A 27,175-nucleotide genomic window follows, 5' to 3' on the forward strand; every position below is an offset into this window, starting at 1 on the left:
CTAGTATAAAGATTTAACACCTTTAAGGAGTAAGATCCCAAAGTTATAAGGAAAAGGCACACATGCTTTTCATTGTTTTATAGAATTTTCTTTGACATGATTTGATTTTTCTGAAACTTGGCTTGTAAACGTTTTAAAGGTCTCGTTAAATTTACTTCACAAGTAGTTCAGACAGCAGTATTAGCAGAAATATTTTGCATTTCAATGACATTTTACAGTTCCTTTCAAGAATGCTTGTTGGATTCTTTTGTACATAACTCCTAAAACTTCTTTCTTTAAAATGTGAATTAATTTATATAAAGGAATATTATTGGTTTAATCCATAATATTGACTTTTGCAAAATGAATGCTCATGGAAGTGCTGATTTGCCAAGCTTAAGTACTGCAGCATTCAAGATGAAACAGAGACCCAAACCAAAATGGTCACTTATCTAATGAGGTACCATCAATTAAGGTAAACTAAACCTGAGATCTGAAACCCTTACTACCAGATATTATTGTCCATGTTTAATTAAGCCAGCATTGTGCTCACCACCTATGCAAATAGCAAAGATGATGTTAAATCAATATCAATTCTTCTAACTTCCAGAAAATACCTTGAGAATTACATTTTAACACAAGGATGTAATTACATTATAAACACAAGGATGTGTAATTTTTAATCATATACTAGGATGTCACCTGTAAAACCTAACTAAGATGTTTCCTTTAATATTTTTAAATTGGTTTGATAAATGCTACTTTCCAAAGCAGTTGAATATGTCACTAAACACAGAATGATTCCTACAGCTCTGGAGTGTGTTACACCACTGCTACCCTCTACATGGCACTTTAAAATGTATTCTTTTTAAACAGAAAAGGGGGGAATGCCTGGTGCTATCTATACCCTAAATCACTTGACACTAATAGAAGGATTTTATATATTTAAATAGATGAGGACTTGAAGATTTTATCTATTTAAGGGTATGGTTCACAGACCTGAACTAAGGCAGATTGTTGAACTAAAACATTTATTTTCCCTGTTGGTTGGCTTTCTCAGGGTTCAAAAAGTTGAAATGTTTCCTGTTTATAGAGTTAAGTTGAAAGTTTGTAACTTCCAAGTAATGAGCCTGCAGCATGGCACCTTGAGAACTTGTATTGTTGGTAATCCCATCTGAAAGCTGCTGGGAATGAATGTTACAACTTCAGTGATACATGGGATACATCACTGGCTGAGAGAAGCTAGGCTTGTCGAGCTAGGGAGAATCATCTGTATCATCAAGCTGTCTTTGCGATGTGATCTGCAAGGAGCTCCGCAGAAGATGACAAAGAATACTTTGCATTTTTATACAGAAAAGGGGGAACTGTGACAGTTGTAGCTGGTCTACAGCTGCACAGATAATTTGGCCATGAGACACTTACTCGACCAGCCGAGCTTGTTAGAAAAATAGAAGTAAACAAGTCCCCGGACATGTTACTGATAGGTCAGATTCAAACTCCAACAGGGGACCCCAGCCAATCCCTTTGAATGCACCCATACCATTGGTCAGTGAGCTGGGCAGAGTTGAGACCCTTATCCACTCAGATATGTAAGCTTGGGAAATCTGAAGCCCCTACAAAAGGGGCTGCCCCAGCAATAAACTTTGGTTGTTGCTGCATGATCTCAGTGTGTTCTTGTTGCTTGTCTGTCTCCGAAACTGCGACAAGTTGCAGCCACACCAAACCTCCAGGATTCCATTTGTTGGAAATGATACAAAGTTTAAAAAAATTTTAATATTACTTCAGTCTGGAGTTCTGTTCATCTTTGCCCAGGGGGAAAGAAATTGAAGATTCTTTTTAAAGGACCATTTCAGCACTCAAGGCCACTCAGACAAGTTTAACATCTCAGCACACTGGCAGTAGCACAGAAAATACACAAAAGATAATGACCATTAACAAACATCAACTCCAAACATCACCCCTGGCATGGTCAGAGACACCTGGTCTGAGAAAATGTAGGTAAGAAAACAAAGAATGAGAACCTAATTAGCATTGGAGGCAAAGGGATCAATAACCAATAGGAAACCAAATTCTAAGAACTGTGTAACTTGGGACCAATGAACATTGAACCAATGAATTTATCTGAATTTTGACTGCATGTGAAAAATCTAGTAAAAATCATGTGTGATGGAAGGATTTTCTCTGCACAACCCAGGTAATATGTGAAAGAAATTATTTCTCTTGCACATCCTGGCCAGAACAACATCCTGGACAAAATAAAGCAACGCCTCAATTCTTTAACACTAAAAAATGTTGTTGGAGAATTTTTGCTTTTTCCGTAATTTCCGCGACACTGTCACTCCCAGCCAGAGCACTTGTGCTCAACCAGATCAATGCCACAGGCAGGAAGGCCTTATCCCAAGCCAGAGTTTCATTGGAGGGTCATCAACTGCCTGGGAATTGCTTTAAGGAAGGACTGAACTTTGTTCTGCCACTTCCCATCTGTTTCCCACATCAGCCAAAGTGTCAGGTCTAGCCATACAGGATTTGAGCCACCAAATGACACCTCTGAGGATGTTTGTGATGGAAATGACTCTGAAAGTATTTGCTTTTCCATCCCTCAGAATTTCCATGATATTTGATATAATATCCTTCAGAGAGGTTTCTTTCCAAATAAGCTCTCAATATCCCAGTAAGTTTCAGCTGGGAAAAGGGAGCATTTGGGTATTTTTTTCTGTCTGATATCTTACAAGCTGATTTAAATTTTAATTGAAATATTAGGTAACTCTTCCCTGAAACTGGGTTAAAGGAAGGTTCCCACACACAACACACTTATGCAGTGCTTCATTAGGAAGTCTAGGGAGCCATAGCATTTGAGCTGCCTTGGAGTTGGGAAAAAGTCCCTGTTTTAGAAGCTTTCAGTAAACTACTTAAGTTCTTCTGAGTCCCAGTCTGTCAGCAGCAGCTTCCCATACATCCCAGGAAGCTAGATAGGGACCCTCCTAAATATCACCTGAATTGGCCACAGCTTTTTTTCCTCCAGCAGCACTTGGCAGTGAGTGTTGGGGATTATTCCATCATAACCATACCTATAACCTGGGACTGATCCTGATTGTTTGATTCTGACATCACTGAAGCATTGGATTATGGAAAACAGACAAGACAGTGGATCACTCATTTATGTTACCTGGTGGTTTTTGGGCAAGGCTCAGCAATTTGCAGTAGGGAGAGGAACCACTGCTTCCCTTTCCAGCAAGCTGTGGGAAAGACATCCTAGAGGATGAGGCTTGGGAAGGAATTGGGAGCTGAAAAGTAGCTCAAATTTGCCTTAAATTCCTGGAATGGTCTGGGTTGGAAAGGACTTTATAGATCACCACATTCCAACCCCCTATCATGGTCTGGGACATCTTCCTGGGGTGTCCATGGAATATATTCCATACCAGGCTGGTGGAACAGGCAGGGTTTTATCCCTGAGCCCAGTAAGGGGCATTTTTGAGGTTTCTGTGGGAAGAAGCCTGTGAGCTGCATTTTGGGAGCTGGAAGGCTCCATACCTGGAAATGTTTCCAGCACTGCCATTTGTTTTTTTTTTTCAGTCTTGGCCAAAACTGGGCATTACGTTTCTTCCCAGAGTGAGGTGGTTTTCCCTTGATGGATTACACACTAGGTGTCTAAGGGTTGTGCTTTCTTCTGAATGGAAGAGTGAAAGAACACGGATGCTGCCAACTGTCACAAAGTATGAACAAGTTCTCATGAAACTTAGCTCTCCGAAACTTGAATCAGGCTAAAAAGAGATAGGAATGCCCTTGGCAGAAGAGCACCTGTGAGGCAAAGCAGGCTTAAAATGCCTGCTTGTAAGCAGGAAATCCAGGAGAAATGGCTGCTGGCTCCTGGTGTCCTGGGCTTGCCACGCAGGTTTTGTACTGGATTACAAGGCAGTTTTCCTGCCTCTGGGGGGTGGCACCTGCATCCCACTGGAAAGGGAAAATGTGGAGAGTGCCAAGTGAGAAGACAGTTGCTGATGTGTCCCTGAACTGCAGGTCCTCCTGGTGGATCTGCGCTGATTTTAAGTACAAAGGATATCAGTATTGGGTTACCTGTTTGCTCGCCTGTGGGGCTTGGAAGAGATGCTGGACATGAATTCCAGGGCAATTCCCCTTGCTGGAGTGAGAAGCAGTGGGATCTGTTGGCTGTCTGCTTCTTCATCGCCTTCACCTCGGTCCCCTGAGGTTCCAGGTAATCCCACCTCACCTTTGCTTTTCCAGGGATCTCTAATTTAAATTAAAATTTAAATGCCATTCTGAGTGTGGCATTTCCTTGCCGGGCAGCTGCCGTACGTGGTACTTATCACTGAGTGGCAGCAGTGACTTCAGTGCCAGCCAAGATTTGACTGTTTTACACCGAGACAGAAAAAAACTCTGAATAGTCAGAGCTATTTCTATTGCCTTCATAGAGATATTTTTCCATTTTCAAGCCCTTTATTGTTTAACTTACAAACACAACAGTTGTACTTGCATTTTTAAACCCTATATATTCATATTTAGAATTTCTTATATTCCAAGGTCCTGTACATAATACAGTAGGATACAAGGTTGTATTTTGAAATAAATTTTACAAGAATCATTATTTTTACATACCTAAAAAGAAATGCTACCATTTTTTGTATTTTTTGCAAAAAACACCCCCTAAACTTCCAGGCAATTTTGGGGTTTACAGCCCCAAAAGGGCTGTAACCTCCTTTTTTTGGGAGGACCCCACCTAACCACGCTTATAATCTACTCACCTTCTCCTCCACGGCATGTGCACTCTCCCAGTGGCATTGGGCTGCCCCAAATGACCATCTCCGCATCACCTCCTAGCATGGGCTCCCTCATAGCCCCTTCCCCAGTGCAAAGGGAGGGGAAAGGCAGCCAGTAAGGGTTTATTCCATCACTCACATACCCAGTTCCTTCAGCAAGTCTGCTGGCACTTGGGGGCCCTGACACTGGCCATGCCCTCAGGACACCTGACACTGTTCCACAGCAATGCTTGTCAGACTGGTCAGCTGGTCAGCTCCTGGAGAAACGGGCTGCTGGACAGAGGTGGAGTCCACCAAAATTGAACAGCAGGGTCCCTGATGAGAGAAGAGGAAGAGGGAGTGGGAGGATTTATTATTTTCTTCAGGATGAGTGTTTTTCCCAGGGAAGATGATTTGGGCTTTGAGGTGTCTGCATTTCCCATACCTGGAAGGAGCTTGGATCATCCCCAACTTACCCATGACATGGGAAGGAATCCTGGGAGCAAGGACAGGTGGGCACTGCCCCTCACATCTGGAGCCAGGTGACACTAGGGAGCCACAGCAATCCCAAAGGGCTTGGAACAGCCCCAGGACTGAGCTGGGGATGCCAAGGTGAGAGCACCCTACTTCAAACTCAAGGAGAAATCACCTCTCCACTCCTTATTTTCAGGTATTTTTCCAATAGTTGTTATCCAAGGAGATGACAGCACGGGGAAGGGAGCAGGAGACAACAATGGTGCTCAACAGAATCTCACATTTATTACTGAGAAGTGATTAATGGTGAAAAGAAAGGCAACGCCCAGTCCTCATTCGTTTAACAAGAAACTGAAACATAGTCACTACACATTTTACAATTTTTCTTCCTTGGTTTGTTTGTTTTGGGCTTTTTATTGTCCAAAATTCATTTTCCTGTAAACAAGACAAGTTTTTACCGCTGTTCTCAGCTTTCAAAAAATCAAATTCATCCAGACCTAATCTTTAAATCTATATAATGCACAAGAACAGAACATTTCTTAGGACTCCTAGTACTTGACTTTTGAGTAACAAAGGGTCAGAGAAAAATGAACCACCTTTAAGACATAACCTCGTGGACAGTTTTCTTTTCAATTCTTCTTAGGCCAAAACCCCGACTTCCTCATAGAATTCCTCCTCTTCCAGTCCGTGGAAAGAAAAAAAAATAAAGTTACTCCACTTTGCATGGTGGATGTTATAATTCAGTGTTCCAAGTGCAAATATTGAAACCTGGGAAGGAGACCCAACAGGGTGGAAGGAGGAGAAAGAGTGGGATTTAAAAATTAGAGGAAAAAAATGCATATGCCACTTACGGACTTGAAAATCCAAAACCATAGTAAAAAGACAAAACCAAAGCATATGCTCTGAAATCACAACCAAAACCAAAAGAAAGGGGACAGGTTTTACATCAACTCTACCTAGAAGGGATTTTTTTGTTGTTGTTGTTGTTGTTTTTGGTTTTTTTAGTCCTTGTGATATTCCAATACATTTTTTTTAACTGGAAGTTTGAAAAAGTATTTTGAAGTCAAAGGAATTAAGAAAAAAAAGTCCTAATTTTCTCTGGGATACTCTTGCTCCTTTCTCTCTCTGAACGACAGCTGGGATGCAATCTCTGCTGCAATCTGTGCTGGAGGAATGGCCTTTTATTTGACACGGCCTTGGCGTTCCTGCAAAAAGAAAACAGAGATCATATTAACTGAGAACAGTTTTATTCACCACTGTTACACATCAGCATTCCAAGATATGGCTCTCCCATGGAGCCTGTCCCATAGCCAGCAAAGTCAGGAAAAGAGCATTGTTCTTGTCAAAAGAAGTGCTGCTACTGCATCCAGTCATTGCAGAGATGTGACAATGCTGAGATCCAACAGCTCCTCATTCTTCTTTTTTTCTCATCTCAGTTGATTCACCACCAGCAGAGCTGCATCCAGCTCTGGGGATTCCAACATCAGAAGGATGTGGAGCTGCTGGAGGAAGTCCAGAGGAGACCACAGAAACAGAAATCTGAGGGCTGGAACCCCTCTGCTCTGGAGATAGGCTGGGGGTGTTCATCCAGGGAGACCTCTGAAGTCCCTTCTGGTGCCTAACAGGGCTCCAAGAAAGCTAGAGAGGGACTTTGGACAAAAGCCTGGAGGGACAGACAAGGAGGAATGGCTTCCCACTGCCAGAGGGCAGGGTTAGGTGGGATCTTGGGAAGAAATTCTTCCCTGTGAGGGTGGTGAGGCCCTGGCACAGGGTGCCCAGAGAAACTGTGGCTGCCTTATCCTTCTAAGTGTCCAAGGCCAGGTTGGACAGGGCTTGGAGCAACCCGGTCTAGAAGAAAGTGTATCTGCATTGGAATGAGATGGTCTTTAAGGTCCCTTCCAACCCAAACCACTCCATGATTCTATGGAAAAACACCACTTGAACTCCCATGTAGGCATCAAAGTAGGCTGGGGCTCAAACCCCAGCAGCACTGACATCAGCCTTGGTCTGCAGGGACTGAAACAGTCCCAGCCCCCAGCATAAAACCTCCCTGATACCCCTGACACAACTTGATGGTATCTCACTCAAAAAACAAGAACTTGACAGGAAGTTCCCACTGACTGCTGCTATCACCCCAGGTATTCCTCCAGCACTGAGGAAACACCCTGTCCAAACACCAGAACAAAGAGGCAGCACAGCACCAAATACCCCCAGACACCAAAGGATGCCACCCCTCTCTGCTGTTCTCAGCACTCCATACCCATCTCTTCTGACTTCTGTTTGGTTTTAATGGAGAAGCTCTCACAGAAGCAGGTCCAGGCTTCCCCAAAGGGTTATGAGGTGTTTGAAGTGTCATTCCCAGATCATAAGACACCACCTCAGAAATTAAACCTGTCAGCAGACAGAGGGCCCTGAGCTGATGCTTCTCCCTGGCTCTGCCTCCTCCCTGAAGACAGGTAGGTCCCTTGTAGTCTAGGCATGACATGCACTCCAGGGCTCTGGCTCCTGCAGAGTGAGTCCATCACCACCCAGCCAGTCCGAGAGGTGCCAAGTCCATCCCACTTTCACAGCAAAGCCATACCTGCAGCAGGAACCCACAGGTACAGGAGGTTTTCCCTCTTCACTCAGAGAGGAGATGCTGTCAGGGCTTTGAACCCAGTGCTTTGGTTCAGCTCAGGATGTTTCTGTGCATGTCAGCTGCTCTGCCTGGAGCTGTATCACCTGAAATAAGGGCAGCAACAGAGTCCCCTGCCTGCTTCCCATGGTCCCATGCTAACCTGCTGATGGGAGGCACCTTCCCATCTTGGCAGCTCACACAACCTCTGCAACAAGCACACAGGCTGCTACAGGAAAGCCCATCCTTTGCCACTGCTGAATGCAGGGAGAGCCCATCCCCAAACAGCTTCAATCCTGGGACAACAGCATGTGCAGCCATCTATCCTTAGAAACCTTCCCAAAAAAGGAGGCCTGGACTCCAGCTCAGAACACTACTACTGGCTTTGGCCTCTCAGCCACACACCCAAGGAGGCTTCACCTTCAATTCCTCTGCAGGATGCAGAGCAAGGCAGCATGATCCTCTGCTGTCTTCTGGGGACAGGGATCAGACGAAGGCACGCATTATCATCAAGAACAGTTACCCAAATAAGTCAATTTATTTCTCCTTTTCCTGTAACTCTGCCCAAGTCTGTTGCAGGTGCTTTCATTGCCAAAACACCACTATAGCACAGCAAAATCCAACTACCAGGGTGGGAAGCGGAGCCCGGCCTGAACAAAGAGCACAAGAAGCACCGCAGGGAGAGCCACAAATCCAAAGGAAGGTACCAAGCCCTGTTCCTGGTTCAGCAGCCAGCATGTTACGTTACACAGGGACAGATGGCAATGTCACACATCCTTTTGGGAAGCAGCTGCAACTGCCTAAGCTAATGCCACCACTTCCCAAATGCAGACATGGGATAAGCTGGCTGCCATGGTCAATCATGCCCTGTGCATCTCCAGGGCCAGGTCCTGGGCTGGGACAGTGGCCAAGGTTCCTTCTGCACACATCACCCTGTTAGCTGAGCAGCTGGACCCCAAGCAATCACCTCTTCCTGCTGAGAAGATGATGCTGCTCCCAAAGCCTGTGGGCAGCTAATAAGGAGCCAACCCCAGGGAAAATCCCCCCCTTAAATACCAATGTGTCAGAACAGAGGCTAGAGCAGATATCCCCCATCTTGCCAAGCTAGAGAGGGGACCAAAGTGAACATCTTTGCTTCAGACCTGCTGTAAACCAGGACTCGGGAAGGGGGTCCCCAAAGGTCTCCATTTCCCTTCAGTCAAGAGGCTGCCTCAAGGAACAAGACAGAAGGGAATGGAGGAAAGGGAATGGAAGGAGGTGGATCCCTGTTCCAAAACCACAGAATCCAACTGGTTTGGATTAGAAGAGAGCTGAAATCTCATCTTGCCATGGGCAGGCACACTTTCCACTAGACCAGTTTCTTCCAGGCCCTGTCTAATCTGGATGGGACAACCATGGTTTCTCTGGGCACCCTGTGCCAGAGCTGCACCACCCTTCCCAGGGAACAATCCCTTCCCAATATCCCATCTGGCAGTGAGAAGCCATTCCCTGTATCCTGTCCCTCCATTCCTTGTCCAAAGTCCCTCTTCAGCTGTCTTGGAGCCTCTTTGGGAATTAGAAGGGCCTCTGAGGTCCCTCTAGAGCCTTCTCTTCTCCAGATGAACACCCACAGCTCTCCCAGCCTGGCTCCAGCCCTCAGAGCATCTCTGTGGCCTCCTCTGGACTTTCTCCAGCAGCTCCACATCCTTCTGATGCTGGAATCCCCAGAGCTGGATGCAGCACTGCATGCAAGATGTCATCTGAGTGGAGCAGAGGGATCCAAGACATCTTGTCCCTGGGGTGCTACAGTAAGCATTCAACCACCAGCCAGATCTACCAGAACACACAGCAAGGCTCAGCCACACTGCAAACATTTGTCCTTCCTGGCTCATCCTCGTCCAAATCCACAGGCTATGTGTGTCACAGCCCACCCAGCTATGTGACAGCTCCAGAAGACAAAGCAGCATCTGCATGCACACACTGAGCTTTGCCCTGGGATACAATCCCTGGAGATCAAAGGGATTCCATCAGGAAGTGTTTTATGCCCTTTGGCTGCACTTTCATTAAATTTGGCTCATATCTTATTGATCCATAGGGGAGAAGCAAGAAGGACACCTGCTCAGACACATCCCTATCCATAAAATCCCTCAGGAACAGGAAGGGCAAGAGCAGCATGGCATGGGAATGGCTGATACATGCCACAGCTCAAATCCTGTGCTGACACCAAGCTCACATCGGGCAAGTATGCAAACAGGAGCTCTCTCTCTGATCATACCACTCAAAGCGACTTCAGTCCTGTCACTACTGTCCCCAGGGGCTGCAGCCATGTCACAAGCCAGGTCCTGTTAACAGCAACTGAGCAACAGGAGATCACCTTATATATTCACACTGCAGGGGAGCCAACAACAAAAGGATCAAGTGTTTGGACCTGACAAAATGACAATAAGAGACAACACTGCCCATTTGTTCAGAGACTCTTACCTTGATTGACAACCAAGGTTCAGCATCAACACTCCCAGCAAAGGTAAGGATTTTATTGCCACACCACAGAGAGAAATAGCACACTAAGCCAAAAGAGGACCTGGAGAAGAAGCCAGGACACAGCTCCCAGCTGTGCAGCACACAAACCCTAGTTTGTTGGGACCTGCCTGAGCTGCAGCACAGCCCAAAGCCCTTGGGCAGACCAGGCCAGGCACAGTCTCAGTTCAGCCTGAGAAAGTCCTCCAAGCAAAAGGCATCACTCACCCAGTGCCGGCCCACAGAGGAAACCACAGGCAATTCCTTCACTGGAGCACTGGAACTCCCAGTATCATCCCCAAAAGGCTAAGACACCCAATCAGAAAATCCTGAGCTGGACCCACAAGGATCATCAAGTCTAGCTCCTGGCCCTGCACAGGACACCGCAACAATCCCACCCTGTGTTAGAGAGCTTTGCCCAAATGCTTCTGGAACTCTGGCAGCCTTGGGGCCCATGACCATTCCTGGAGAGCCTGTAATCAAACTCTGGCCTTGGTACACACACACACTCACTCACTGATCAAGCACCTCAACAGCCCCACTCAGCCTGTGGTGTTGCACTTTGCTGTTTGATGCAATCCCAGCCAAACAACCCAGCAGGATTTCCATGTGCCTGTGTCTCCAAGGCAGACAACTTAGATCACTGTCTTAGAAATCAGGAGTTACTGCAGCCCAAGGCCCTCCCAGCAGGATCTGCTCAAGGAAGACATAGCACAAATGACGGATGATCCATCACTTGTATATTATGCTCCACAAGCAGTCTCAAGTCCCAGTATTTACAAACCAAACATGACTTTTTCTGTTGACAGCATTAGAAAGCCATCAGGGTTACAAAAAAAAGCTACATCCTAGTCTAGAAAAGGGGATAAAAATCAGGTAGTGATCTAGTTATAGCCTGACACCTTCATCCTACCTCCCATTCACTTAATGGGGCTCAGCACCAAGGAAGACAGGAGATAATGCAAATAAAAAGTGATTCTTTGTCATGGCAGGACAGGCCTCTTGCTCTACAGATCAAAATCTAACACAGCAAACCCAAATATCCACAGAACTCTAAACAGGGCAAACTCACATCACTGAACAAGCAGGAGCCAAGAAGAAATACAAGTCCTTGGACACCTAAATTCCATGTCACAGCAACCAGTCTGGGACAAGAAGGGCATGAAGACAGCCAAGGCTTTTCCTCTACAGGAGAGTTTACACAAGGTAGTCCGAGCTATTGGATATCCTCAGGCACACTGCTGTTCCCCAGAATCTTTCCAGGCATGTTTTAAAACGGATATAATCAATTGCAAAGAACAAACCTCGTCTTGCTTAAACATCACATTTAATTGCCTGAATAAAGCAGCCCAATTCCCACAAACATTTATAATTACTCTCACATAGGGACTCTTGTCCCACAGGGCAGGAAACAGAATGGTGAAAAGCTGAGAACATGCATGAATATTTAGAGCAGAGGAGACAGAGCAAGCTGGGAGGATTCCCAGTGGCATTCCATGGGAGGACAACTTGGCTCACAACACAGCCTGGAACTGAATTGGCTGACTTTGGAGCACAAGCAAAATAACACAAGTCCTTTCCAGTCATTAGGAAGAAAGAAAATTCTCCTGGACTTCAACAACTAGAGAGATTTTATTCTTCCTCATCACTACAAAGGAAATGCATTTCATTACTTTGATTACCTTAAGCAATCACTCAGGCAAGAAGTCTTACCACAAGTACCACAAAACTCTTAAGAAAAGGAAGGAACTCCACTTCAATGTTTCAAAATCTTCACTGCTGTAGAGTTAAAGCCTTGGCAGTACCCTCTGTCACACCATGCAGGTGTAATGCCAAGCACTGAAAATCCAGAGCTTCGGTGGAATTTGTGGCTCCACATATTCATAAAACATCTAGAAAGAGGACTGACCAAGTTTATGGATGATATTAAGCTATTCAGAGTAATAAAACCAGCAGCTGACTAAGCAGACAACTTTGTGAGAAAAAGCTGCTGAACTTTACAGGCACACTTGGTCTACCTGATTGAGAAAAATTAAACAATGCGTGTGCAGAAAATCCCTGCCCTAATTCCAAGATTACAGGTTCCAAACTGACCCTTAACCATCAGAAACACAATCTGTAACTCCAGGAAATTGCCTACTCTGAAGAAAAGCAAATATTACCCTGAACAAAACATACCACTGTGCTGTTATACAAACCCAGACAGGATTTATCCTGAGCAGAGAGTGTCTTTGCTCCTCTCCACCTCCACAGGCATGGAGCAGAACTAGAAAAGGGTCAAAGAAAAATAGGGATGAGCAAGAGACAGAAGCATTTCCATCTGCAGAGCCACTGTGCTCTATCTGGCCTGGAAGACAGATGACGGGAAAGGCAGAGTAGGCACAGAGGAAACAGTGAAATAATTGCTCACCACTGGAAAAGGGGGAATCATGAGGCAGACTCAAAGCAAATCAAAAGAACACATTTCCTCACACAACACATAAATTAGCTGAAGAACTGTAGATCCTGTGGATGCTCAAGATGTTCATTGAAATCTTGGACAGAAAAATCATTAACTGATAAAGACAAAGATACATCCTTGGGGTTATGTAAATTCCAAAGTCAACATAGTGTTCAAGGGAAAGAAAACCTTCAGAGATGAATATGTGCCTGTACTGTCCTCACAGGTGTTTGGTCTCAACTGTTATTGCCAGCTGCACACAGGACTTTCTAACAGGAAACAGCAGGGATACCCAAGCAACGTGTCCCGCTGTGCCCAGCAGACATGCAGCTCCTGCAGCCACGTGAGATGCACTTACACAGACTTTGATCTGACCCACTGCAGCTGTCCTGGTATTTGAGCTTAAACACTACCTCCATCCCAAATAAGACAGAAGAGACACTTCATGCTACCACCACTAAGAAAAGATGCTAAGAAAAAGACACCACAATATTCTTTATTGAGAATATTCTGTATTGTGAGAGGACAAGAGGAGATCTATTTGCCTGCTTCTGTGAGCCAGGAAGAGCTGAATTCACAAGCTCATGTTAGAAGAGCCAACACACCCTATAGCATGTCCCGTCATTTTACAGCTACTTGAAAGGGAGCAGCCACATTCACTGGAACAGAGTTTTGTATTTAATTTTTTTTTTCTCTCCTCTAAGTGTATCAAGAACATGGCTCTGGAATCAGCTGAACTCCAAATCAGGCTGCAACAGCCAAAAGGCCGATGATCAAGACTTCTCGATTTCCTTAATTTTGAGATGATGATTTGGAATTTGGAAATTCTCTGAAGGTATTTTACAGATGGTACCACAAATAATAGAGCTGAGATGGAGAGAGCAGAGCCTTTCCTCACCGTGCATAGATACAAAGAAGGAAACTGCAGAGTGTGGTTTCCTTTCCCCCTAAGATTAGAAACAAAAGAAAAGAGTTTTAGGTAGATTTTATCTAAATCTTCCAAACTGGGATTACATTACAATAGCTCTGCAGTTAGCCACACAAAAAAAAAAAGCAGCTCAGCATTGTTCTTTTAAGAAAAAAATAAATTATAATTATAAAGAATCAGAAATTTCCAAGTTCTTGCACAAACCCCAAATGGTTCATTATTAACTGCTCAAACACGCCATTATATGACTTATATGTCAATTAAAAAGGCTCATACTGGGCACTAGGCACTGGAAGGAGCTACAAACAACTCTCTGTCCTAGCCATCAGTTTAGGTAATGACCATCCTTGTTTAACTTCCCTAGGAACTGCTGTGGCAGAGCAGGGTGCTGGCACTGTTCTGGCTGCCAAGCCTCCAGTGGTTTGTACCACTAAAGAACTAATTATTAACTCACAAAGCCATAAGACAGGACAATTACTACCAGGTACAAACCAGAACCTGCAGAAAAATGAGAGGACTAATTGTGGTGAGAGCACAAACCAAGGAGCTTCATGAAGCTGAAACACAAAAGAAGAAAACAGCTTCTTTCAGGCAAAAAGCTGGTGCAGAATTACAGTTTCAGTAAGAACAAGGAAGGAACACTGTGCACGGAGCTATTCTTGATGGACTGCCCACAGAACAATGCGCTTCAACTGTTTTCTTGGGATCCTAATCAGCTTTCAGCAATGTCTTGTGACCCGCGGTACTTCTGCACTAGGGAAAAATCCAGGGAACTGAACCAGACCATGCATTGGTGGTTTCACTGAATGAAGCAGACGGCAAAGAGTTTTGCTTGGAACATTAAGAACTTTTCCTGGGGAAGCAGCTGTTAATAAAATAACCTGAAACACATACCTGTCTAAGTAGCTCTTAACCTTGGTGCCACAGCAAGTTATCCAGAACTCTTGGAGGAAAAAAACCAAAGCAACCCCTGCTGTTGACACCTTACACACTCCCTTCTGCATTCCAAGTCCTCAACAGTGTTTCTAGGCAATTTGCCAGCGGTACACATACAAATTATCACAGAATCACAGACTGGTTTGGGTTGGAAGGGACCTGAAAGCCCACCCCATTCCACTCCCTGCCATGGACAGGAACACCTTCCACTAGACCAGGCAACTCCAAGCCCCGTCCAGCCTAGCCTTGGGCACTTCCAGGGATCCAGGCAGCCACAGCTGCTCTGGGCAACCCCTGCCAGGACCTCAACACCCTTACAGAAATTATTTTCTCCTTAGTATCTAATCTAAATCTACCCTATTTCAGTTTAAGGTCATTCCCCCATCTTAATTCATCGGCTGAAGGGAAAAAATGTGGTTTTTTTAATTTTAAAACATTAATTTGAAGTCATTAATATGTTCATAATCAATTCAATTAACATATTTATAAGAACAATTAGTTCAGGGTATTCTGCATCTCTGAGCTGAAATAATGCAGCCAAGATAATCTGGAGTGAGGGAACATGAAGCTTTGCCCACACCAAGAGGGCAAGAAGTAGGTTGGGAACAATTTCACAAGAATAGGGTGTGGAATAAACTCCCCATGGCTGACACCATACCTCTAAGAGGTGTGAAACCCCATTGCAGATGGCCTGCACTCTCTGTCTGGCCCAACACCAATCCCAGTCCTTGAATCCTAGAATGGCCTGGGTTGGAAAGGACCTTATAAATCTTCTAGTACCACCCCTCCACCATGTACAGGGATAAAACAACTGAAAAAATGTAAACAGTGCATCTCAACAGGCCCTTAAACTAACATCAACAAGTCAACTTTAAATATTCTTTTATAATATTAACATTACATTAAAATACTATTTTAAAGACTTCTATAGTAGTGAGAGACAGGACTACAAGGCAAGTGCAAGTGGTTTGCTCTTTCACTGCTCTGATTCCACTTCAGTTGCAGTGAAAAGGCTCTCAGCTGCTCCTGTTTTAGGGTTGAGAAAACACAGCTCCCAGTCTCACAGCAGAAAACACCCATTAGAGCATCAGACAGATCTAAGTCTTCCCTCCAGTTTTCTCCTGTCTTTAGACACAGCTAGAATGCGAGCAAAAATATCTGTGAGTGTTGTTAAAGGCTGGCTTAAAATTATCGTAAGCACAAAATATTCCTTACAAACAGCCAGCGCCAAGCCACTGGAATAAGCAGGATGGTTTGTTTCCTCTATTCCTGGGCAAACATACAAGCATGGACACAGTCCTACAGGATTTAAACAGCCTGGAAATAAACTGAAACCATGTGCATTGCTGAACAGCACAGCAGCAATTCTGGCTTGGTGTATCAATCAATTAATTTCACTATGGTCACAGTTTGGAGCAGAAAACAGCAAATAGTCCTGGGATCACCGAATGAAAGGAACTGTGTGAGTGGAGTGTTCCCTTGCTGCCACAGAGAACAGATGGCTTTGCCTTGATATGGAATATCCAGGAATTGAATCTTCAAGTCAAAAATACTGTCCCGTGGAACATACTAAAGCCAAAGCAAATGCAGCATTCTCCAGGACAACTCTAACAGCAGAAGGAAAGAGTGTTGGTCCACCCTATAGGGAACATTCTCTCTCCTCCCCTCTGAGATTACAAATTGGGAAGAAGAAAAAAAGAGCTTTGTAAAATCCATCAGAAAGCATTCATGTATTCCAGTGACTGTGAAATAGCCTGCCCACTTCAAACAGGCTCATACAACACCCCTCAGTTTTCCCTTAAATCACATGTTTTAAGGAGGCAGTGAGTGACACTTGCCAGTATTCCTTTAACCAGCAGACACCATCAGCTGAGGCACAAAGCAGCACAATTTCAGAAATAACAGAGCCAATCTGGTAAATCCCACCTCTGTGCTTTGAGGTTGATCCTCATCATGACAAACCCCACCAAAGCCTTTCCCATTCTGCACAGCTCAGCCTGACTCAACACTCAATGTCCCAGCGCAAAGTGTCTCTTTTTCAGCTGCAAACCTGACCACTAAGTCCTGTGCTCTACACAGCATTGGTTTTCATGAGATAGCCTTCCTAAAATCCCTGGAAGCAGGGATAGCCAAATATCTCAAGCCTGGGCAGGCAGAAAGAATCAAAATAAACTTCCCTTGGAGTTTTCCACTGATTGTGTTTCCACAAAACACAAGCTGTCAACCTTTCATACCAAGCAGATCATTATGGGAGACCTTTACACCAAGGTCACTGCAGCATTCCTAGAAATCCAAGTGCATGGCCATGGGGCAGGGATTTGTGTTGTTGTTTTGGTTGTTTAAAGCAAAGATAAAATAATTCTTACATGGAAGAAGTCAGTGACAAGCTCGACTATAAAAGCAGCTATTCTGGGTTTCAAGACTGCTGTGGGCAGGATTGCACTGTGAGTGGCTCCACCATTTTGGGTCAGGAGAATATTCAAACCTTTTAAAAAACTGGATTAGTAGAGCAAAGTAACACATGGAAAAGGAATGGAGATTAGCTTTAGAGGATGGGCACAGGCAACAGGAAAAGAAAGAGGATTATTTCAGTGTTTTCAACACTGAACTAACTACCCACCCCTCTCCCTTCACTGGACAATGGAAACAGCATAAACACTATACATTTATCATATAATTTCTTGGACCTGATTTAGTGGATTCTGAAAAAATGACCAACAGTGAGAAGTATAAAAGAATATTCAAGAGTTTCCAGACTTTCACAAGAGATCATCCATCTGCTCAGGCAGCAAGCCGGAATCAAACTGCAAATGAGACAAAGATTTGGGCAAGTTGAAGCTGAGTGAAACAACTGCAGCTTGGGAGAAGTTCGAAACAAGCCAAACCTTGAAACATTTAAGCTTCAAGGAACACCAACTGCAGAGCATCAACATCTCACACTGTAGGAGAAATAAAAGAGCTGGGAGCAATGGAATTTCCCCAGCACAAAAAGCAGGCAGGGAGCTGCTGCCAGAGCAGCGTTTTAACCTTCCAGTGCTTCAGTTCTGGTTCCTCATATATTTTTTTTAATTCAGGTGATTACTTGAGATGCTTCAAGCAGACAGAGCATGGTTTGGGCTTTTTGGCACCTCTACTGCCATGGTAGGAATCAGTCCAAGAAAAAAGAAAACCTTCCTTCTGTAAAAATAACTGTTCCTCAATGAAACCATGAAAGAGAAGTTACAGAAACCTTAACCACACTCCAGGCTGTGTCAGTGAGTGATTGAGGAGGTCAAACTGTTGCTGTAAGAATGACCAAGGCCCAGAGAGTCACCTCCTCCGTGCTGGATGTTACAGGGGCCCCGAGCATGAAACACAGGGTGAGTAAATAGCAAAGAGCAAACATCGACTATGTTTACACAACTCCCTTCTCCTCTGTGAATTCCAAAGACCTATGATTAAGTTCCTTTGCAGAGAAAGAGCGCTTTCCTAATCAACTGCTGCTGCATCCACTAGAACATGGTTCAGAAAGGCAGCACTGGCACTCAGACTATCACTGCTACTTTTGACTCTCCACACCAGCACGTCTCAAGAAGCAGGGAAGGAGACTTCAAAATGCAACTGGGAAGATGAATAAAGACAGTTTACACCTTTAAGAAAACTGCTAAGCCTCATTTCTAGTATATTCCTGATTTTCAGACTTTACACAGCAAACATAGCAGCCTTCCAGAAGAGCCATCCTTGTGTCTGCTTTTCCCAAAGCCTTCTCTCTTTTCCTTCTCCTTCTGCTTACCCATACCTAGTATTCCCTCTTTTCAACCATCCATCCCTAACCTGTCCTTAAGGAGCATTTTCCCCCTTCCCCTGCATTCTCCCACTGTGCCAAGGTCTGACTCTCTAACAATGCTAACTGTTGCTCCCTGAAGTCAGGTCTGGAGGGTATCACAGAATCCCATGATGATTTCAGTTGGAAAGCACCTTACAGATGATCCTGCTCCAACCCTTGCCATGGGCAAGCACACCTTCCACTAGACCAGGCAGCTCCAAGCCCCATCCAACCTGGTCTTGAACACTTCCACGGATGGGGCTTGTCGGGGCCAAACTGTGCCAGAGCCTACTCGCCCTCACAGGGAAGATAAAGGCTGGACAACAAGTGGAACAATTCGGGGAGGTGAAATCACACAAAACCATCAGGTCCTCACAAAATACCAGTTTACACCTTCACACCTTGCCATTTATTATTCCTCCCTTATAGACTTTCTCCAAGGACTGCAAGCAACCACATTTGTGCTTAAATGTTATAATTTATACAATGCTCCATGTAAAATATATTAAAAAAATTTAAAACTACATTCACTGTCACAGCGAGCAGCTGCAGCTCCTGATTCTGTTCTTCAAGTCTTGGGTGAAAAATTCCCCATTGCTCAAACTAAAGAGATCATCAGGAAACTTGGCAAACTCCCAGCCAGCTGTGCTAATGCTAATTTTTATAATTATCATTTTGATCAAACATAAGCCAGACCCACACTGAGGGGAAGGGCAGCCCCTGGTGACTTTACAACAGCTGAACCCAAGTAAGTCAAAGCCCACTGGTTCCTGAATTTGGGGCAGGATTTTCAACTAATGCATTGTTAAGGAGTAGATGATGACAGAAGATTTGAGAGCAGCTGCAAGGTAAGTTGGGAGCTCACCTCATGTACCACACTGCTGGCAGTGCCATGCAGGTGACAGCCCACCATGGCCCCAAACAGAGCAACAAGGAACACAGCAACCGTGTCCATAGGACAAGCAGTCACAGATGTCAATCGCAGTGAGGGAGATTTAGGTTGGGCATTAGACAAAGCCTCCTTACAGAAAAGATAATTAAAGAGAGGGCTAGATTGCCTGGAGAGGGACAGAAACTGCTGTTCCTGGAGGTTTTACAAGTGGAGGGAGACATCCGTCATGCTGACCCCACTGTGGCCAGGGGGTGGATTAGCAGCCATTCTAAGACCCGGCTCTGGTTTCTAACAACTTCCCAAATGCCTTGCTAGTCTCCAACTTCAAACTGCTCTGATCCAGGAGCTGATAATGGCAGAGAAATACATTTTGTTTACATCACAGCACTCGGCAAAGGCTGAGATTTGGCATAACCAACACACAGTCAGTCACAGGCAGGGACTGGGCAAGGCTTCTCACCCTGCTCTGCCAAGTGCTGGCACCTGTTTCATAGACTCATGGAAGAGTTTGGATTGGAAGGGATGTTAAAGATCATCTAATTCTGACTCCCTACCATGGGCAGGGACACCTTCTGCTAGACCAGGCAGCTCCAAGCCCCATCCAGCCTGGCCTTGGGCACTTCCAGGGATCCAGGGGCAGCCACAGCTTCTCTGGGCAACCTGTGCCAGGGCCTCACTACCCTCACAGGGAAGAATTTTCTCCTACTATCCAACTGAAACCTATTCTCTCAATTTAAAGCCATGCCCCCTCGTCCTGTCTCTCCAGGCCCTTGTAAATAGTCTCGATTAATCTTTCCTGTGAGCTTCCATCAGGCACTAGAAGGCCACAATTAGGTCACTCCAAAGCATTCTCTTCTCCTGGCTGAACAATCCCAATTCTCTCAGTCTTTCCTCACAGGAGAGGTACTCAATCCCTCTAATCACCTTGGTGGCTTCTCTGGACATACTCCTCCACAGAGACGGGCTACTATTTGGGTGTGGGCTCCAGGTACAAGGAGACAGATAGCCAAAAGGCAGGCTAATGCCCGTAAGTCCACACCCCAGAGTTTGTCCAGTGCAAGGCAGCGCCCACCACCTCTTGCCCCGCAGAACTCAGACAAGACACACAAACATGTTACCTTTTTAACATTTTCCTCCTCCTCTTGGCGTTTCTCATAGTGTGAGAAGTCATCAAAGATGGAGGTGGTGTGCTTGTAGGTGGCAATAATTTTCAACACCTGCTTAGCCTTTTCCAGAGGCACCTCCTGAGTGTCCCTGGAGTTGGTCACTGGTTTGTTCTCGTTGTTCTCTAGGCGGATGTGTCGCAGCTGGCTGTTGGGAACGTCCTTCACAAAAATCCACCTGACATCAAAACGTCCCTTCCATTTGTCCTGGGACCACACACCTGCACAGGTGTTATAGTCCACAGCAGATTTCATTTCTGCTACGCCGCAGAAGTGACCACTACCATTGACACTGAATAGTAAGTATACAGGGCCCTTCCCATTCATGGAGCGATAAGCTGCATCCAGTCTCTTGTTGCCATGTTCTGTACTGCACCAGATGTTGTATTTAATGGAACGGTGGATATCGTCCTCAGAGTAACTCTTAATGATGAAAACCCGCCCATGCTTTGGGTTCCAGTCAAAATCCTTGGGGTTGTAATTGTTGACAGATCTCAACTTCTCCAAGACTGGGTGTGGCTCAGAAGGAGAGCCAGAACTGGCCTGAGCCTGTCCCACTCCGTTACCATCCACTCCATTCTGGCCGAAGCCGCTGCCACGATTCCGAGGGGCAACCCAGCGGGTGGGCTGTGCTGGTGGCACAGGCAGTGGAGCTGGCGGTGGCAGTGCCTGCGGCTGCTGCCCACTCGGAGCCTGGGTCACCGGTGGGCTACTACTGATCTGCTGGCCCACAGGCTGCAGAGACACCTGCGGTGGCTGCTGAGCAAGATTCTGGACCAAGGCCTGTGAAGAAGCTTTTGCCACTGGCCCTTTGTTATCCCAAGTTCCAATATCCATGTTATGTTTTATGGGAGGAGGCGGAAGACTTGGCCCTGCAATGCCATTCTTGGTCTTCAGCTTGGGCTGCTGCTTGGCGGGTTTGCTGGCAATGTCAGCCCACGAGGTCGGCTTTGGTGGTGCAATCGTTGCTGGAGGCAAACTGTTTGATGTCACAATATTACTGGTGATAGAGCCGCTCCCCACGGCTGAGCCCACGACTTTTGGGACACTGCTCACCACGTCTGTGCTGCCCAGCTTGAGGGCAGCCATGCCCTGGTCAATGGTGTTCATGCCAGGAGCCTTGTTCAGGGTCTCATTGGCAAAGGCTGACTGCCCATCGATCATGGCCCCTCCCAGTGAGCTGGGAGCATAGGCATAGTTGCTGCTGTAGCCAGAGCTTTGAGTGGATTGTCCCTGAGAATTGTTATTCCCCCAAGCCGAAAAGTCAATTCCACTTGGAAAGAAGTTAAAGCCGTGCTGCCCAAGGAATGGAGTACTGCCAAGGGTCCCTGGCTGCCCAAACATGGCATCGGGGAGGAAGTGAGGCTCCCCGTTGCTCAGCTGTCCATATGAGGTCAGGTAGGGCATTGGGGGGTCTCCCCCTGTGGACCAGGCAGCTTCGCCTAAGGAGTAGGAGAATCCAATGGAGGGACTGAAGTAGCTTGGTAAGTAGGAATCAGACATTGCAGTATATGCATTATTCTGAAAGAAAACCACAAAAACATAAGCACTGAATTGTTAGAAGGAGTTGAACCAATTTTAAAGGACCAGAAGAAAAGGCAGCTTAGACTTCCCATGCCCTACTCCTCCCTACTTAGGGCTAGGCAGATAAATAGGCCCAGCCTTGAACACCTTTGTCAGAAGGGCTCTAAAATCTGTTCCATTGCCAGAAAGGTTAAAGACAAAGGTTAAGAAAGGTTAAAGACAAAGCTTCCCATGCCAAGAGGGGAGTGTGTAGTGTTTGTGACATACACTGGACACTGGAAAGCCCTGGAGCCCCTGCTCAGGCTATAAATCCAGTATCTTGCATCCAAATATCATCTTCTGCTAGTAGCTACTTCCAGCAAGGATTTTTCCTGCTTGTGTAACATACTTAACCCTTATTAGAGTGCTCCAGGGAGGACTTGGGGAAAGAATGCAGAGAGATGGGGAATAAGAAAGAAAAGGATTCAGTGGAAACCCGCTGTGAAAATCACGAGTGTCCCTGAATGCTTTCTTTAAACTTACTAGCCATGAAAATAGCTTTATTCCTAAAATTTAAAGTTCCACATTTCACAATATTCCAAGCAATTACAAACAAACAGGGATTTAAGGCCTATTCCTCAAAATACAAACTCCTCCAGTGCTGTGGGCACATACTGAAAATTACCTGAAAATGGGAAATAATCAACAGAAGCCTTTTGCAGCACAGTGACAGCACCAGCACAAACAGGTTTCAAATCCAGAGAGTCAAAAAAAACCCCGTCTCCATGCCTTGATCTCCCTTTTAACATCCAAGTAGTCTTTAGGTTACAAAAAACAAATGCCTAATTTGACAATTAGGGAAGTCTCACACATCCCCAAGATGTGCTTACATGAAAAACATCTGTCATTTCCCATTCAAACCCAGGTCCCCTCTGGGGAGTGGTTACAGTCCTGCTAATGGACATAATCTTGAGTAATTTGAACCTGTGAGCAGCGGCCTCGAGCTGCTCAGCCCCTAACACACTAGCCCAGTACAGATGAGATCAAAGGTACATGCAGTTCCCAGCTAAAAGCTTGGCTTGCAGCAGGCTCTGCTCCATTTTTCGTTGAATCACGTACTCACGTGCCAAGCGCAGCTCCCAGAGGATTTTATGCCATGCTGAAATCCAGAGAATCTCTCAAGATGGCTCTGGCACTCTCCAGAAATAGCAGGTTTACCATTCTACCTTCTACTTACAGGAAAGCAACAGGTTTGGGGCTAACCAAGCCCCAGCTTTACAGAAATAGGAATTACTTAACACCATGTGTTCAGAGACAAGATTTCTGTGGTACTGCCTGAAAACTCAGAGATGCTCTCTTCAACCTTTGATTTCAAAAAAGTCTCCCAAAAGCAAATCAGTAAAAAAAAAAAACTCATTCTCATCCAGGATTTTACTAACTGAGGAACTCAATCCTGCTAAACCCAGGACTCAGTGTGTCCAAAAGCACCAACACTGACACTAACTTGTAAGGCAAATAAAACTTCCTATTACTGTTTTGAGCCAGCAAAGTCACTTCGTAAGTTTATCGCCTCAATGGTAAGAGTAATATTTTCTCTCCTGAACTCAGCTTTAAAGAAACAGGAACATGCTGGCCCATCCCTAAATCTGCGGCAGAGCCATTTTCTCTCCACAGGAGCACTCAAAGCACATCACTGTCAGATAAAAAAAAAAAAATCTTTCTTCTTGTCACCTCAAAGTATTTTCCCACTTGTCAATTATGTTCAACTTTGAGATATCTAACACAGGGTGTATTAAGCTATGACTTGTAGAATACTAAGCACCTGCGTACAGGTAGAAAAAAGGGAGCAGAGCAGTTCAAGAGTTGAGCACAGGAAGCTCAGAGCAGATTTGGGACACAGTCACTGCTGTTCTCCACATGAACATCTCCAACACTGCTAAGTTATCAAACATGGCATCTTGCTCTGCTCCCCTGCCCTCGCACAACTGACACACTTGCTGATTACCATGCAAATAAAACTCTAGCAGCTTCTCATTCTCTCCATGACTAAGACTCTTTGCACAGTTATTTCCTCAAATTCACTGTTCCTCTTCAACTCAGACCAAGATTCTCAGTGAGCTTTGCTGTTGAGCTTGTGGTTTTTAAAAGGTTAAAAAAATTATTTACTGTGCATCTGAGCTTTAAAATACACAGTAACCTCATGGGAACTGACAAGTAAGAGTCACTCCTGAAACAGCAGGTGGAGAATAAGGAGCAGTGAAACTTTACAACATGGTTACCTCATGGGTGTGTAGAGAGCTCAGGAAGCAACTCTAAAACTCATTTAATTAAATTATTCAGAGCAGTTTCTCTTACTCCCTTTCCCATCTCCACCAAAGACGGGTACCCTTGGATACCTATGCATTTTTGCCTCCCTTCAGACCGAGCTCTGGAGGTTTTGGGCTCTACACAGCACAACAAGGAACTGAGAGTCACTCAAAGGTTCCACTCCAAGTTAACTTGGTGGTTTCACCTTGCTCCATCTCAGTTTCTGCCTCCTGGGGCACATTTCAACCACTTCCTTCTTTTTAAAATGAATTTTTACCAGCCTGAGACACAAGAAATTAAAGACCCAGAAATACTTCATCAAAACATGTAAAACAGAGTAAAATACTGTGTTGCTTCAAAATTATAGTAAACCTTTTTGTGTTTAGGAAACTTAAATAAAACTGCAGTTTGTATGAAATACATCCATACTCAGAAAGAAGCTGGGAATTAGGGATGTTGATAGCTGAGACAGAAAAAAATCAGCATTAAACAACAGCTACTAGGAAAGTAGCTACTTTTATTCAAGACTTGAGAGAGCAATAATGTTCTCTCACCCTATGAAGGCTGAATTTAGGCTTGTAACTTTTCAGGGGGTTGAATGCAGTGAGTTGTCTTGATGGACAGACTGAATTCTGAAGATTATGAACAGCTGACAGACAAAGAATACTTATCCTCAGATCTTTAGCATAAACTAGGAAAATGCTTGCTGAAATTTAACTGAGACAGTAATCTGTTCCTGTGTTCCAATAAAACATGCATCACGTTTACATGAAATAAATAACGTACTGACTAGTAAAAATATGCAAAAATACAGTAAGAGGAAACCAGAACCACTTATTTTTACTGATCACAACTGGAAAGAGAAGCCAAGAGAATACCTGACTGCTCCAGTGCTCTTACAGATGTTTATCTATAAACACTTGTACATCTAATCAGCTGAACTCCATCTGTTCTGTGTCATTCCCTGCAGCTCAGCAAGGAAAACAAACAAACACCAGTTAACAGTGGTGTTACTCTAAAAGAAAGTGAAGAGGAAAAGTAGCTGCAAGTTTGACTTCCAGAATCTGGTCACAAAACTCCAGAACTCTATGGCTCAACTTGTAACCAAAGTCCTCAGAAAGTCTCAACACTTGTATTACATGTGGGCTCTGGGCTTTTTGGTTTTGTTTGTTTTGGGGTGGTTTTTTTTTTGGTTTTTTGGTTTTTTTTGGTTTTTTTTTTTTTGTGTTTTTTTGTGAAAAACAGAAATCCCCCTGACTGGCATCATCAGTTGACTTAGTGTTGAGGTAAGAAGGTTGATCCGATCCTCCAAAAGTCAGCAGTAGTCTTCTGTGAAGCAACTTCACAACCCAACTCAGCACATTTCTCTGATGTAAAGAACCAGAAACCAATACAGGCACAACACTAAAACTGAAAGAGCAGAAATGGTGACTTTGAGACAGTCACGTTGAAAAAAAAAAAAGCTGGACACCAACTCCAGGAAGTTCTCACAGCCTCACAAAGTTGCTAAAAACCTTCCTACCTCACCCACCACAATCTAAGGTGGTGAAAGAAATGCTTTCAGAAAGTTGCTAAAAACCTTCCTACCTCACCCACCACAATCTAAGGTGGTGAAAGAAATGCTTTTTTCTACCAGCAGAAATGCAGATATGGGATAGAATATAAGTTAAGGCAGCTGGCAAACATCAAAATGCAATCAGTAGAGATGGGGAATATACAAGGAGGCCAAACTTCCCTCCCTTGGAGCAGCAGGAAACTTTGCTGCTCTTGGTGCTCCTGCCTGCAGCAAGTACTCACCGGGCGGGCCTGAGGACTCAGGTAGGGCTCAAAATCATCATCATTCAACCCGTCTTTCTGGTGCACAGAGCCGTTTTGCACTGAGAAAAGACGTGGAACGTTAGAAAAACCTCTGCAATAAGCTCCCATTATTATCAGCTTAAAGTATTTAAAGTCAAACCCTAGAATATAATGAACTTTTACCAATTCTAATACACCACGCTCAGCCGACGGCACACAGGCACTTTCCCACCGCACAGGCATCACCTGCAAACTATCCCTAGCCCAGCAGCCAGGCCTGGTCGCAGGGTTTATTTCCCTCCCGGCAGGTTTTAGGGAGACACCCCACCCCCCCCGCGGCTGTGGGATCCTCCCGCTCCCAGCCAGGCCCGCCTGGTCCCCCAACATCTCACCTTTGTTGCCTTGGCCCTTGGGTCTCTGGCGCGACAGCAGCGACGTGGGGAGAGAAAAAGGGAAAGCGGTGAGTCAGAGGAACAGACCCGGCCCAGTGAGGAGAGGACAGAGCTGGGGTGGGTAAACAGACCCGTCGCGGCGGGGGAAGCCAAAGCCCGACAGGGATAAGACCCGGCCCGGGGAGGGGAGAGATCCGGTCCGGCAGGGTCGAGCCCTGTAGGGACAGGCCCGGCCCGGCCGCATCACAATGGAGCGCGGCCCTGCGACGGGAGACGAATGAGGCCGCAGCCGCCGCCCGGCCCGGCCCGGGGCGCAACCCCTATTAGGCCCAGAGCCGCGGCCTCGCCCAGCAGGGCCGTCCCGGTATCGGCGGCGGGACTCCTACCTGCTCCAGGAGGCTGCTAGCCGACATGGCTCCGCGGCGGGGCTGCAGGCGGGGCGGGGCGGGGCGGGAGGTGGCGGCGCTTTGTCCGGGCCCGGCGGGCTCGGGGCGGCTCTGGTGGACTCGGGGCGGCCGCCGGCGGGGCGGGGGGACGCTCTATCCCACCATCTCCACCCCACCCCCCCGGCCGCGTGTCTCTATGGCCCGGGCCCGCCGCCTCACGCTCCCCTCGCCCGGTCACGCGGCACCGCGCGCGCCCAGGCACAATGGCGGGAAATGATGGGGGAAAAGAGGCGGGGGGTGGCGGGGTGG

At 45.7% G+C, this 27,175-nt stretch overlaps 1 protein-coding gene and 1 long non-coding RNA gene across 2 annotated transcripts; one reads left to right on the plus strand and one right to left on the minus strand.

The window, feature by feature from the left end:
- The first annotated feature begins 1,940 nt into the window (after positions 1 to 1,940).
- Positions 1,941 to 5,966, plus strand: LOC137462264 (uncharacterized). The gene is made up of 2 exons (XR_010993644.1): positions 1,941 to 5,245; positions 5,404 to 5,966. It is a non-coding gene; the product is annotated as an uncharacterized lncRNA (long non-coding RNA).
- YTHDF2 (YTH N6-methyladenosine RNA binding protein F2) lies at positions 5,468 to 27,148 on the minus strand. Its single transcript, XM_068172459.1, has 5 exons — positions 26,867 to 27,148; positions 26,481 to 26,505; positions 26,089 to 26,168; positions 20,437 to 22,002; positions 5,468 to 6,412 (listed from the first exon to the last, which is right to left on the minus strand). The coding sequence occupies exons 1-5, from the start codon at positions 26,891 to 26,893 to the stop codon at positions 6,389 to 6,391; spliced, it is 1,722 nt and encodes a 573-aa protein (XP_068028560.1). The 5' UTR covers positions 26,894 to 27,148; the 3' UTR covers positions 5,468 to 6,388.
- Positions 27,149 to 27,175: the final 27 nt, after the last annotated feature.

The sequence above is a fragment of the Anomalospiza imberbis genome, chromosome 25, assembly GCF_031753505.1.
Source record: "Anomalospiza imberbis isolate Cuckoo-Finch-1a 21T00152 chromosome 25, ASM3175350v1, whole genome shotgun sequence".
Taxonomy (NCBI): Eukaryota; Metazoa; Chordata; class Aves; order Passeriformes; family Viduidae; genus Anomalospiza; species Anomalospiza imberbis.